Source organism: Sycon ciliatum, chromosome 1, assembly GCF_964019385.1.
Source record: "Sycon ciliatum chromosome 1, ocSycCili1.1, whole genome shotgun sequence".
NCBI lineage: Eukaryota > Metazoa > Porifera > Calcarea > Leucosolenida > Sycettidae > Sycon > Sycon ciliatum.
The window spans coordinates 84,751,517-84,765,479 of NC_088643.1; the positions used below are offsets into that span (position 1 = coordinate 84,751,517).

Genomic DNA, 13,963 nt, shown 5'->3' on the forward strand with positions numbered 1-13,963 from the left:
ATCTTCACAGCAGCAGATAACAGCCCGATTCCGCCTTTGAGCTACATGTCACACAAGACTCAACATGATTGTATCGCACACAACGTTCCACAGGAAACAGATGAAACCTTCCTTGAGGTTCAACATAACAATGATCTATTTCTGTTCCACTCTACTAATCCTGCACATTCACTTCGGACAAGCACAGATCAGCTACGTCATGATGCAACGAACTTACCACTTTCAAACTCTTCACCATTGATGTGCTTAGGTTGGGTTCAAAGTGAATGACACTTTCAATAACCTACATGTAAGCAAAAGACGAATGAAAAATCAGTTTTCTGACACCATGACAAGCAGACAGGAAGATAAAAAAAACCACGCGAGGACCAGGTGCAACCGCAGTTGGCACGTGCCATAGAACATATGTTGCACCAAAGTCTGTACATGTACAGTGTACTGATGTATTGGTGTCCACAGTACAATTGCTGCTTTCGAACACAACATGAACATAGGGTTGGGCTAAGAGTGAGGAATGCTAACCTACCCGAGCAAAGGAGTACGCAGAGATATCCATTGCTTCAATGATCCACGGGAACATTCTGAAGACAGAGACATCGAGACACATCAAACCATGACCCAACTTGCAGAGGCAAAATAGCAAACCCAATCGTGCTCAACAACATCTGGCCTTGCACACAAGCACCAGTAGGAAGCCAATTGTTGGCAGTGCTGGGGTTGAACACAACTCATGTGATCGGTCGTAAAGAGCATGGCTGTACTACAGAGAGTGGAACGCTAGCACACCTGACCACATGCATAGTACTTTGGCAATCACTTACTTGTCGGATGTGTTCTTTGTTGCGAGGACAATTTGAAGACAGCAGCCAAACATAGCCCAGTGCATGTCATCGGCCTGAAGAAGATTCTGTAACAAGAACCCATGGACAGACCATTAGCCACAGGAAGACAAAGATGAAACAGCGACAGGGCCGTCTTCCTAAGAGTATTCCTGCCTCATGGCTCTCACCAGCCAGGGCTAGCTATGATGGATTTGCACAGAACATCATGGGTACCAACTACCAAGCTCATCATTGACAACAGTCTAGGGCTGTGTGCATCAGCAATACACTTCACTTACCAACAGACGGGCTGTACCACGCTTCTCATATTCATCAATGGCCACAGCCTCCAGCACCTAAGACATTGGAATAAGAACAAGGGACACGCCGTCAGGAAGTTTCCTTGAAAGACAACATTGAGAGTGTGGACGCAGGGATTTGGCCCCTGCAGAAACGTTAGCATTTCTTGCTGCACTAGTTGCCACAGCAATACAATGTAGATGAACTGATCTTCCCCAACAACCAAGTTACATTGCAGAAAAGCAGTTGTACCCACGCTTGATATACCGGCACGTCGCTATGTTCTGCAAGTGGAATGGTACAACATTTTACTTGGAACTATGTGTCAAACAACATCATTCTTAGCACCCTGCACAGTGCACGTTCAGTTGTATATCATGGAGACTTACCTTGAGGTAGAGCGAGGAGCCGAGTGCACAAATCGTCCGACCCTCTTCCTGGCTAGTAATGTCACTTCCCTGAGCAAACCAGCAGACATTGACACAGCAGCACACAGCACCGAACATTGACAAAGTAGCACAGCACGGACATCGACAAATAGCACACAAGGTAGACTCCATTGGAAATCGACACTTTCAGGGATCTTGTCTCAGTAAGACGGAAAATAGATCCTGTAGTGTCGCGTATGAAAGCATGACCTGTATAGAAGCATGACTCGAATAGAAGCCGATTTTTTTGAAGCGAGTCGTGACACAGAAGCATGGTTTAAATAGAAGCCGATCCCTGCAAAGTACACGTACACGTACATGCGTGACAGTATGCACTGCACAGTGCAGACTGATGATGTTGACGTAGAAGCATGTTTTGAATAGAAGCATGGTTTGAACCCGGCTTATACGGCCGTAAGCACCTGCTTTTATACGCGACATTACGGTACGTGGAGTTCGCAAAAGCAATCAAACAACACTTATTTGGATGTGTCCATTCGGTCTTCATTCATTGAATCGAATAAGCATCGAGACTTGTGAAGCTGATCACAAGTAGAGGATATAACCCGAGTCAGAGGGTTATACCGGCTGAATATAAATTCCGACTGCGATAGCAGGAGGGATTTATATGAGGGTACGGTATAACCCGACTACGAGGGTCATATCCTACTTATGCCAGGTACCCCTACGCATTTCCAGAACAACGAACCTATTTGGAGATCTCCTACATCATGCAGTACATGAACATCTTCTGATTGTTATCAGTTGTCAATTGAAAGAATGGTCGAGCAAGGTCAGAAGGAGATTCCTCCGTGGATATTTGGCATAAGATTTCCTTTCAGTTCCAGTGCATATTGTAGCATCTTCATGATCTTGTCTTGAGTCGTGAGCGGTGCGGAAGTCGACTGAATTGCTGCGGTGCTGGAGTTTGTCGTTGAATCAAACTACCGTCACTAGTTAGATTACAGCTTGGACTCTTTGGGAGTAAGTGTTACTATAATTATGGTACAGTGCTGATTTTCACATGCGGCATCTCATAATCAGTTTTGCTTGCAAGTAGATGCATTTGCATACACTGTTTTGTATCACATTTCAATCCAATCTATTGTAGCCTTTTCCAATCGGGTTGAAGTACATGTACACTGGTATTATAAACTTATTTACGAAGGAGACAGTCCGTTGATGATCTTCAACTCTTCGAAGTACAATGTACATTGCTGACCCATTCGGGATACTTCGTGGTTATTCGACGGACTTTATCCTCAGATTCAGTATAATAGAATACTCTGTAGACGTCATTCTTCTTTTCCATTGTGTACTGTTCCTCGTCAGTGTGCCGTTCTGTGTGAAGTGTACACGCGCATGTGGTGTCCGTTGTGTCTGTTTACGTATGGTCCGTGCGCTGGAGTACTGCCGCCGTACATGTACAAGTTCACTGCCTTTCACAAGTTCACTGCCTTTCAGGCAGTGAACATGTACGGTGGCAGTGCCCTAGCGTACGTACCGTGCACCGGGATTTATATTCTATATAAATCCCGCGCGGGATTTATACTGGCCAATATAACCATGGCTAGACGAGCGCTGATTGGCTGAAAACAGGCCCTCCGTACCGTACCATGGTATAAATGAAGATAATTATAGTAAACACTCAAATGGAACATACATATAGGATATACCCTGAGCTGGAGTGTATATGGAAAATATACACCAAATACAAACCGAGGAGGTTTGTTTGATGGTGTATATTTTCCATATACACTCCAGCTCAGGGTATATCCGACTTATACCAGTCTGAATCCTAAAAAGGATTATATTAACCCTTTGTGTACGGACTGTACAACTTTCGATCCCCTGGGATCGAAACTTTTCAAAATTTCAATCGATCGTAACTCAGTCATTTCTGGGTTATTTCCAAAAACTGTATGTGTGTCGAAGAAAAAACTGCCAGCTGTCCATTGAAACAATCGCTGAAGCGCTCTGATGTGCGGCTCCAGAGTTACGAAGTTGAAAGTCGAATCACGGCAAATGTCGCTCAATAGCCGCGTGTGCATATTTGAATGAGGGATTTCCCCATCATTCTGGACATGCAGTGACGTAGAAACACGTTCAAAATGGCAAGCGGACTCGTGGCAGTTTGTGAAATATTTTTGAAGTGACACTAGTTGTTACGAGCACGGAGAGCGAAATGGCTGATACAAGACGATTTCTGTCGGAATATTGGCGTTGGAGCTAAGACGCTGGGCTGTAGCGCGCTGGCGTTTCGACCTTCTTGGTGGCAAGTGTGGGCTCATTGTGTTCCTCTTGCGACGAGCTTTCCATGATGCCCAAGATTGAAAAAATCGTCAAAAGGAGACCAAAGTTATGACGCGGAGAATTTTGGAATTTGAGGAGAGTCGAGATCAAATTCAGTCTACGTACATTTTTTCCGTACATAAAGGGTTAAGGTAGGTATAAATCTTTATATTATATAAAAATATATACATGCAGGTGATGCAGTAAGATAGATCAGGTGTGTCATTCTTACAGCTGCACAGTATTTCTTTACAAAGAGTTGTTTGATCTTCTCCACACGGCTGGATACAGCTTCATACGGATTTGGATCAATCTCCCTGAACAGAAGAACAAACGAGAGTAGTATCCAGAAAGCCCGATCATATGACCAAGTAATCAAGTATGCAAACATAAATACCGGTATGCGCAGAAAGTTGCCAGAAACACAGCACAAATTCTGCAGCACACATGCAGGACTTGGCAAGATGGGTATATTCCTCATATCAAAACAATTTCTGTGACGTACTTGCAGAGCTTAGCCAGACGGGTGCCAGTCTGCTGATTACTGATGATGCTCTTGATCCGCGACAGATTGTGAAGAGCGCTGGTCACAGGCGTCGACAAATGAGCAGGTCTGTGCATCAGCATATCAAATCAGAACACGGCAAAGGTATTACAGGTCGCTTGACAAATATTGCGACTCTTGGAGAAGCAGAGAACGTAAACATGTAGAAGTTAGAGACATCAATTGTAACAGGTCATGCAATGAACTCAGGTGGTTGGTGTTAGCATCCTGTGCTGAACGTACGATCGTAGATGTGCCTTCCTCTGCAGATCACCAGTCAGTGGTGTATGGGGTACGACTCCAGAGTTGGCCTGTTGCAAACACACCAAACAACGTAGAAAACTGTTGCACAACTCTGTCCATTTGGCAAGGTCGAGAAGTTCTGGAAAATGGAGATGCCCCTTTAGGGACAGGTAGGTTGACAGGCAACACCCAACTGCAACCAAACACAACGCTGGAAACATGTCCCATGCAGTGCATATCTGTCTGCGTCCAATGGACTTGGTTGAGAGCATGGAGAAGACACCAGAAGCAACACACCCACCACTGCTTGTGAAATTGAGCGTAAAGTAACCTGTAAACGGATGTTCTATAATCATAACGAACAACTGCTTTCTTCACACACGTTTTATACCTAATATTCTATGATTACGGGACAATCTAGGCGCAGCAGAGTGGTCCCGTGCAATTGCTATGAACACTACCGTCCCAGCTGTATCTCGCAGGCCAGGAGGCCATATCCAGTCCCATCACCTGGACAACTAATCAGTGAGAAGATCATATCCTCCATTTGTTTCACGGTCATTTCCAATATTCTCTCAGAAAAAAAGTAATCAACTCTCTGAGAAAACTTTAACCCTTTACTGTCCGATTAAAATGTATACGAGCCCACGCAACCACAAAATCTGAAACTAAAATTAGACGTAACTTTGGTTTGAATTTGACGATTTCCACGATCTTGGGCATCCTGGAAAGGTCTTGACGAGAGGAACGCAATGAGCCCACACTCGGCGCCACAGGATGCACTGGTCCAGCGCTGCAAGCCAGGGAACGCGCAAAAGCGCTGAGCTCACGCTCGAGATCGATCTCAATCCACCATGTCACCCCTGTTGCTCGTATCGAGCTCAAATATTTTCGTACAGACTCCCGGGAACCTACTTTTGAATTTGAATCGGTGTAGCCTTGCCAACAGGTGACGTAAACAGGGAAAATCCCAGCCGTCGACATGCGCGTCGCGCTCTGAACGCATATTTCCCGGGACCAGAATTACGAGTGCGATAACTCAGCAACCGCTCTTCGTATGGCTTCGGGAATTGTTCGAGGCGACAGCTGGGACTTTTCTCTTCGACCTACATATTTCGATCTCTCCAAAAGACCTAGATTTGAGCAAGTTACGATAATTTCAAAATGCCTACCCCATCGATCCCATTGGATCGATGCTTGTATGTACGGACAGTAAAGGGTTAAAACAAATCTTTTCTTAGGCCCTACTCCAGGTCAAGTTCATGTTGACTTACATTGGCAAAGAAGCGCTCAAGATTCTTTGGCCTAATTCCAGAGCAGAAGAGCACAGAAACAAACATCAACAAAAGACCACAAGTAGGGATGTCAGCGAACGCACTGCGCAGGCCTCTGCGCATGCATTGCGTCATCGATTTTTTCAACGTGATCGCGGCCGACAGAGAAAACATGGCCGCGGTCTGTTTGCACTGCTGGGAGTCGTAAAATTACTGTTCTTCTGTCCCCGCGACCATTCAAATCATACGCGATACTCGAGGACCCACGAACTCACCACGTTCTCCCCGGTCGATTTCTCTGAAAGTTTGCACATCGTGAAACACCAGTATGAGAGGTGTTCAGGCCAATTTTCAAGGAATTTCCCTGGTTGGTTCGTTCCAAAATCGGACTTCCATTTCTCGCTCGCGGCCATTTCTTGCGCGATGGAAGCGCCCTGCCCTGGTGAGTAACCAGCATCGCGCTTGGTAGAGAGTTGCTGCAATCAGCTCCCTGATGTCTTCGCTGCCATTGTCAGAAGCGATGGACCATGAATTTGTTTGAGAGTCTCTGGATGCTACTATTCCTCAGCCTAGTTTTCAGCCATTCCGTGCATCTTCTTCGCACGATTTATTTTGCAAAAAAATGAAAGTGTTCATGAGTTTTCTTGTCGGCCGCGCGTAGATGGGCCAGGCTGACCTGCGCAGATGGGCTGCGCAGTGCGTTCGCTGATATCCCTACCACAAGGCATGAGAAAAGTCAAAACGTATAGTGGATAGGCCAAACAGGTCAAACCTCTGATGCCATGAAGCTGTGGAACTGACTGCGGTATGGCACAGATAGGACTGTTAAAGCACGCGTCCCACACAGTAGAGCTAACCTGTCAGTCAACCGATACTGGTATATAAAAAGAAGAAGGTGTGTTTGCAGATCCCAAGTAGCCAGTACGCTAACGCATGCACACACAGTGACACCCACATCCCCCCCCCCCCCCCCCCAACACACACACACACACACACACACACACACACACACACACACACACACACACACATACACAAACATACACAAACACACCTCATGACTCAAGCGGTACTTACTTGCCGTCATTAACCACAGACGATCCTGCTGGGACTTTGATGGGCGTGCCAACCTCCGCTTGTGCAAATTCACCCAGGAAAACCCGCTCATCCAGATCACCGCGTTTCAGCACGTACTCTTCATACTCACGATTGAGCTTTTTGCTACACAACCAACACACCAAAAGTCAACAAACAATAGGGACTGAACTGGGAAAATCCTAGCTGCAGAGTCTAAGAACTGATAGAGCCAGTGGCATGGCTGAGGCCACTTTTTCGACAATGCCATGAAATATAACCCATAACTACACATCGGTAAAACCCCAAAAACACACACACACACACACACGGATCTACAAGAGGCTTGGCGTGTAAGCTAGTCACACCCATTTCCCAAGTGTGCATTGCGTCATTTGTTTGAGTGAGCAGGGTAGTGTCAGATTGTGAAAATGTCTGAAAAAGAAAACAAAAACAAGATTGTGAGGACGTGTCTTGTTTTTCCAGTGAGTGCAACACCCGATGGATGGTGACAAAATGCGGAGTAGCAATGGCCACTCATGTGTCCGAGTAATGTACTGTACCTGTTTCGCAGGAAACAGGATCCTTCAACAATTTCATGAAGATGATCCAAAAGGACATTCTTCTCCTTGATGTCGTCAAGATGGCGCTCCCACCAGTGCTCCCTAATCACCTTCACTTCCATGACTTCCGCTGTGAACACACACCAACACATTCACACACGCACGCGCACATGCACACATACACACAGATACATGTAGTCACGCACCCACACAAGTGCAACATGATCCATGAATGTACGCATTTGTACTGCGACGTGGGTAAGCGGAAGAAGCAGCCTTAGCTTCAGCAAAAGAAGAATTGACGGATCTATAAAAAAATCCTATTCACATTAATACTAATCCTGAATCATGACCGGCAACGAACCTTGCATGAAAGCGACATTAGATGCAAAGAAGAGACAGGAAACATGCATGCCTGGTGACCAGATGGTTGTTTGAAACGAGTTCCGAGTGATGCAAAGTGATGGAAGTTGGGGTCAGAATAGCAGTAACAGTAGAAGTGACGGGAAGCCTCACCCTCATAACGTTGACACAAGAAGTCGACCACTTCCTTCTCCTTGGCTGGGTCCTCTGCAATGCTTGCTGTCGGTATAGAACACATGCACGCACGCACGCACGCACACACACACACACACACACACACACACACACACACACACACACACACACACACACACACACACACACACACCAAGCAAATGACAGCATTGAAAAGAGAGCAAACCATTAAAACACCACCACCACCACCAGTGAGTGATTAATGCGTATAGCCGGTCCAAAATCCATAGCAAGTCCAATGACACAACCACAAGTAGCATTGACATAGCAGCACCCAAAGCCAAAAAAGGATGCCAAGGCATAGCCATCAATCATAATTTGCATTGGATACACATTGCTTACCATCCACTGCCTTAGTGAAGGAGGCACTGATCAGGTCCGTACGATTAGCTTGCTGTGCCGATAGGTACATTGTTTCCACCACACAGATCAGCAAATGAAAACTGTTGACAAGGTTGTCCTGGACACCATTCAGACACGCTGCAGCACAACCATCACACATATTCAAAAGCACCAGATCAGTCAGTGAGACAAGAAGAAAAGCCAAGATGCAGTTGTCAAATCCCACAGCCAGCTGAGAGGCTGAGGGAGAGATCGGGATCAAACAAGCACATGTATAAGCTAGCAAGCTTGTCATTGTGTTATCAAGCCATTGTGTTATCAAGCCATTGTGTTATCAAGCCATTGTGTTATCAAGCCATTGTGTTATCAAGCCATTGTGTTATCAAGCCATTGTGTTATCAAGCCATTGTGTTATCAAGCCATTGTGTTATCAAGCTAGCTATCCAGAACAGTGAAGCTGGCCTTGCAAAATTTCAAACAGTTGATACTCATTTAGATGCAAATTTACCATAACATACTACACCCATATCTGTCTTATCCGGACCTCAATATACCGTCACCTCGGTTTACCGGGTATCCTGTGGGTGAGTTTTAGTGGAATTTTCGTGGAAATAGTGCCGTCATGTGCCAGATCTTTGGCCCTCCCCCCACTGGGACGTATCTGATTCAGAGTTACCATGGTCACAAACATTTCAAAGTTATGGGTAGTGCCCGGTCCTGGACCGGCCGGATAAGCAAGATAGGAGTGTATTAAATAGAGAAAAGAACAATTATACTGATAGCGCCATACGGTAGGTATTCTGCAGATTCCCACTCACCCCTAGCATGGACAAACAATGTCCATACAAACTTGTGCAGCTCTGCTGCTGAGCACTTGGAGCGACTGCATACATACAAACAGGCACGCACGCACATACGCAGACAAACACACAAAACAAAACAAAGACATTGGTTGTCGTAGAGGAGATAAGGCCACCCTTTGTTAATTCATTGTTTAACGTCCTTTTTTTCGCGAAAAGGTACGCGGGAGGGCGGAAAAAAAACAAAAGCCCATTCCAAAAACTGGAAACCCCAATCAAACATTTTGACCAGTAAAGCATGTGATATATACAATATATCTGGGTCTAACGGCACTTGCAGGCATAGAACAACACTCTTTGATGGTACATTGGAGCACATGCCTGATGAATCCAACAAAACAGGTACATAGCATGGAGTTAGCATGTCATGAATTCATTACATCTGGATTTTTACTAGGACACACACCGTACGATATTTAAAAGCCAACAAAAAAAGAAAAAGAACACAAGACAAAGGCATGCCCGGGAGGCAAGATTATAAGTTTAAGGTCATGATCGGCACACTGTGAAACTACACAATCATGTATTTACAACTTCGCATATTATTGGTACTACTACTTTCTTGTTTTTTTTTCCGGTCGGAGGCAAAAAGGTACGCGGGCGCGGACGTTAAACAACGAAAAAAGAAAGGGTGGCCTAAGCAACAATCTTCACAGTTATGAGATATCTATAGACTGCAAGGCTATGGGAAGTTCTCTTAGGGGAGAAAGCACTGGATATCCCGTGAAAAGCATCGGCAGCAATCGGGGTACATACTACATACCCAGCCATATTGTGTCAATATATTCACATAAGTAGGAAGTCTCTCCCAATTATTACAAGTCGCATCCCCTTCCTTGCGCTTGAAGTGTAAAAAAGTGGGACTTATATCCCTTGAAATACGGTAAAGTGCATAAGAAACGTAACCCTGTCTTTCACACAATTTCGCAGCGCTGGAATAAAACACAGCTACAGGGTAACTGGTGCAAGTAACTTCAAAGCCACGCATTCCACCAGTGTGTCCAGGCCCCATATAGACAGTCACACACTGAACCATAGGTTCCAAGCAACAGTGTGTCCAAAACACTGTGGTCTCAACTGCATGTGCTTGTGTTCCTCAAACCATGCACGCCATGCCAAGCACATTATACTGCACACCAAAGCAAACAGTATGCAATGTACACAATGTGTACTTCGAGTAGAGCTCAATCGAAATTATTCCCGTAGCTATGCAAAAGACGTTATTTCAGTAACGTCTGGCGCTAGCCAGGGTCCACACAGCTTTAATTCCGTGTTTGTTTGTTTGTGCCGTCGGCATGCCTGGCGCTATCCCGTACCTGTTCCGTACCGTACCAAAAGACAGCTCGCCACAATATTCAAATAGGGCTTTCAAATGCAACATCGTAACGTGAAGCAACTTGGAAGGTTGAGTATGTATGCGAAGTGTATCGGGGGAATGGATGCAGGGCGATAGTGCGGGTTCGAATCCCAGGTACTAGGTTACAGTATGTCTTGAAAAAAGGAGAAATGAAAAATTTATAACATCCCTACATGTATGCTTTTTTGCCTAGGTCATTAAGGTGGTAGACGACAATGATGTATCCAATCAATGGAAAAAAAAACATTTCCATCAGTTCTAACAACATGCATGCATGATGAGCTAGGCTAAAAGCATAGCGTAGGCCCCGAGCTTTCAAGCTCTCTCGTATCAGTCATAAAATAATGACTGTCAGTTGGATATTTACCACTTGTACGGAACTTGATCACAGCCACTTAGATCAGTGAACCATGTTTTTTCACATATAATTGCAGGCAGCCCACAAGTCTTTGCTAGCATCTTCTTTCACTCTAATAAATTTAGTTGCCGAGATCACCGGAACAGAACCAAGGCAACGCTTATTTCGACATAATCCTACCTCGTCTTCCTCCTGCTTTCCTCGCTCGGTGTAGCAAATACTGTATCAAAAAGGTCTTCATACTTTCTGTAAATCAAAGTAATGACCCTGAAGCGATGCTCCAGGTTGTCCACCAATGTAGGCACCTCCTTTGCCAGGCCATGTTTGAGAGCCATCTCGACCCAGCGCTTCATCTTCTCAAAGAACTCCAGTAAGCTGCAGGCACACACACACCATGTACCATGTATACGCCCGTCGCAAGAGAAGCACGCAAATCTGCAAATGCACTGGATGTGCACCCACAGATTTTTCTGCAAATGCACTGGATGTGCACCCACAGATTTTCTCTTATAGCAACGATAGCGAACAAGATCTGAATGAGACAGATCAAGACTTGCGCCAGATAACTGTCTAATCCATACAACTGACGAAGCTATATGAATCGACCACCAGTGCACACCTGGTCTACACCACACGGAGTACATCATCATCGGCATAAAAACACACACACACCACACACACCATGTACCACAATAATGCAGACATGTACACGTAGATAAACACATCAGTGTGGACTATACAGTATTATAGTCCCCCCCCCCCCCCCACACACACACAGTAACAGTGAGTTACACACACAGATACATATGCGCATGGGCACAAGAACAGCAGGAACGCATGCGCACAAAACACATAGAGAGAGATGATAGTTGACCACCCACAAGACTCCAATGCACATATCTCATGCAAGTAACACTAACATAGCTCAACACCTGGCTCACAACATTCTGACAAGATATGGGGAACTGTTGCACAATCACAGTCCATGATGTGGCTTAGTCATAGCCAACAACTACGGATTGAGTTTCCCCGAAACACATTCTCTGGTTGTCAGTGCTTTTCACAGCTTGTTACAAGAACCAAAGAATGGAACATGCCCCTAGTCTGATTGCCGCCGTGTTACTTGTGTTACAACCAACAGATAAATCTAGTCCATTATTAATTGTTGGGGTGTCAAAGAGGCTCAACAGCTACATCCATCACTTCCGCTAAACCAGACTGACTCACCACAGTAACAGCATTCAGTGTGTGTAATATAATTACAGAAAATTAGTTTCAGTCCCACAGACTTCTGAATATTTAATTTTAAATACATCCAGAATTTTTTAGCCATCCACAAGCTTGCAAAATTGCCTTGGTCCACTAACACTCAACACACCCACAATCCATAATACTTCCAAATACCGGTAGTATAAAATATAATACAGCACCACCAAAGACGACCTGAACTCATGACTGATAGTATGGTCATCCGTTTCAGTTTGAGTGGACGAGCGTCACCTGAACTCAAATGTCCACATTACCGGCAATACGTGTTTTCGAACATTCAACACCCATATTTTCAAAGTGAGTTGAGCAATTTCTGACCAGAAAGAAGCCAACGGGACCAACAAACCAAAGGTGTACCGTTATAAATTCAAATTCTTGACTGCATGAATGAGGAGGCCGAATGACTCAAAACTTACTTCAATTGCAACACGTGGCCATTCACATGATTTGCAAAGAACGATCACATTCTAACCCGGCAGGGTTCATACGGTTGTTTGATCACATGGAGAGGAGTTCACCGCTAAAAAGGACAACTCTTACCTAATTTTGGTCTCACGTATGATGTTGTACAGGGTTACTCGATTTCCAGTTGTGCTCGTTCCTCCAGCCACAGTTGGGATAATAGCCGTGCGACAAGCAACGAATAGAGCGCAGGCCAGCCAATGGTTCTGATTGCCCTGCAGACAGGCAGACACGCAACACACAACAAGCAGACAGGATCGGGATATGCCCGGTGCAGAAAATGCAAAGACACAACAACCCGAACGCACAACAATTCCACTCGAAACTCATTCTGAACAAGCCAGAATTCCATCCTTCTACAGGCTATTGGCGCGTAACTGACAGGTTACAACTCATCTTTTGAACAGCTTCAAACCACTTGCACTCAACATCGTCCACTCTAAGCAAGAGGGGAAAGCAGGCTTTGAACACATACATTGGGTACCCACGATGCTCGAGAAGGTCAAACAAAAATCGAAATTTGTGACCTGGTCAAAGCGAGGCCAAGCTCGCTGCCCATCAACACAGAACAGCTACAACGACAAATATCGCATACGTATCGACAACGACATGTTCACGACGGTAATGAAGAAAGAAACAGCGATCCGCGAGAAGAGACGTACGACAGTTGTCATAATACCTCTAAAGTATAGAACTCCTTGAGATCGTGGAACGATTTCCACGCTACCTCCAGAGTAGCTTGATCCATATTGAGCCGACTGCATATTCCATCAAATTCTCTCCGGATATCGCTCAGGCTGAGCTCCGCCATGGCTAGGGAATTCGTTGTCCAGGAGGAAGGCAGCCAGCTTTCTTCGTCCCACACTCGCTACTCCACATGCACCGAACTACTTGCACAGAGAGTACTATTTTTATACTGACTACTGAGTCTGTTCACAAAACTTCGAAGTGAGTGTTGTGGCGCCAAACTCCTTGCTGTCACTCCGTGCTCACCCGTTTTTTTTTGCTGACAGATCATCGACTCCGCATATGGATGACTCCGATGAGTGGAACGCAGACCCGAGCACTCAGACAGACAGTGCAAGTGACACTGTCTGTACTGAGTCTGTGCATGTGCTGGACTTGCCAACCCGGCAGTCCGGTACCCCCATTCTCATGAAACTGGCCATACTGCCCATACTGGGCCATAGCTAGGCATAGGCGCTAGGCATAGATAGC

At 45.4% G+C, this 13,963-nt stretch overlaps 1 protein-coding gene across 3 annotated transcripts in view; it reads right to left on the reverse strand.

The window, feature by feature from the left end:
• The window catches only part of LOC135805998 (retinoblastoma-like protein 1), a 27,497-nt gene extending 13,822 nt beyond the window's left edge, over positions 1-13,675 (reverse strand). The window contains exons 1-17 of one of the 3 annotated variants that reach the window (XM_065320122.1): positions 13,425-13,675; positions 12,824-12,960; positions 11,195-11,389; positions 9,258-9,322; positions 8,440-8,577; positions 8,056-8,121; positions 7,540-7,669; positions 6,980-7,123; positions 5,903-5,933; positions 4,629-4,696; positions 4,347-4,454; positions 4,074-4,158; positions 1,511-1,579; positions 1,121-1,177; positions 822-907; positions 527-581; positions 218-283 (exon numbers count right to left, since the gene is read on the reverse strand). In XM_065320122.1, the coding sequence (XP_065176194.1) occupies positions 218-283; positions 527-581; positions 822-907; positions 1,121-1,177; positions 1,511-1,579; positions 4,074-4,158; positions 4,347-4,454; positions 4,629-4,696; positions 5,903-5,933; positions 6,980-7,123; positions 7,540-7,669; positions 8,056-8,121; positions 8,440-8,577; positions 9,258-9,322; positions 11,195-11,389; positions 12,824-12,960; positions 13,425-13,556 (1,632 nt within the window). In that variant the 5' untranslated portion in view covers positions 13,557-13,675. Of the gene's footprint in view, positions 1-217; positions 284-526; positions 582-821; positions 908-1,120; positions 1,178-1,510; positions 1,580-4,073; positions 4,159-4,346; positions 4,455-4,628; positions 4,697-5,902; positions 5,934-6,979; positions 7,124-7,539; positions 7,670-8,055; positions 8,122-8,439; positions 8,578-9,257; positions 9,323-11,194; positions 11,390-12,823; positions 12,961-13,053; positions 13,161-13,424 lie in introns of those variants that run through there. The other 2 variants (XM_065320123.1, XM_065320124.1) reach the window with 2 other exon arrangements.
• Positions 13,676-13,963: the final 288 nt, after the last annotated feature.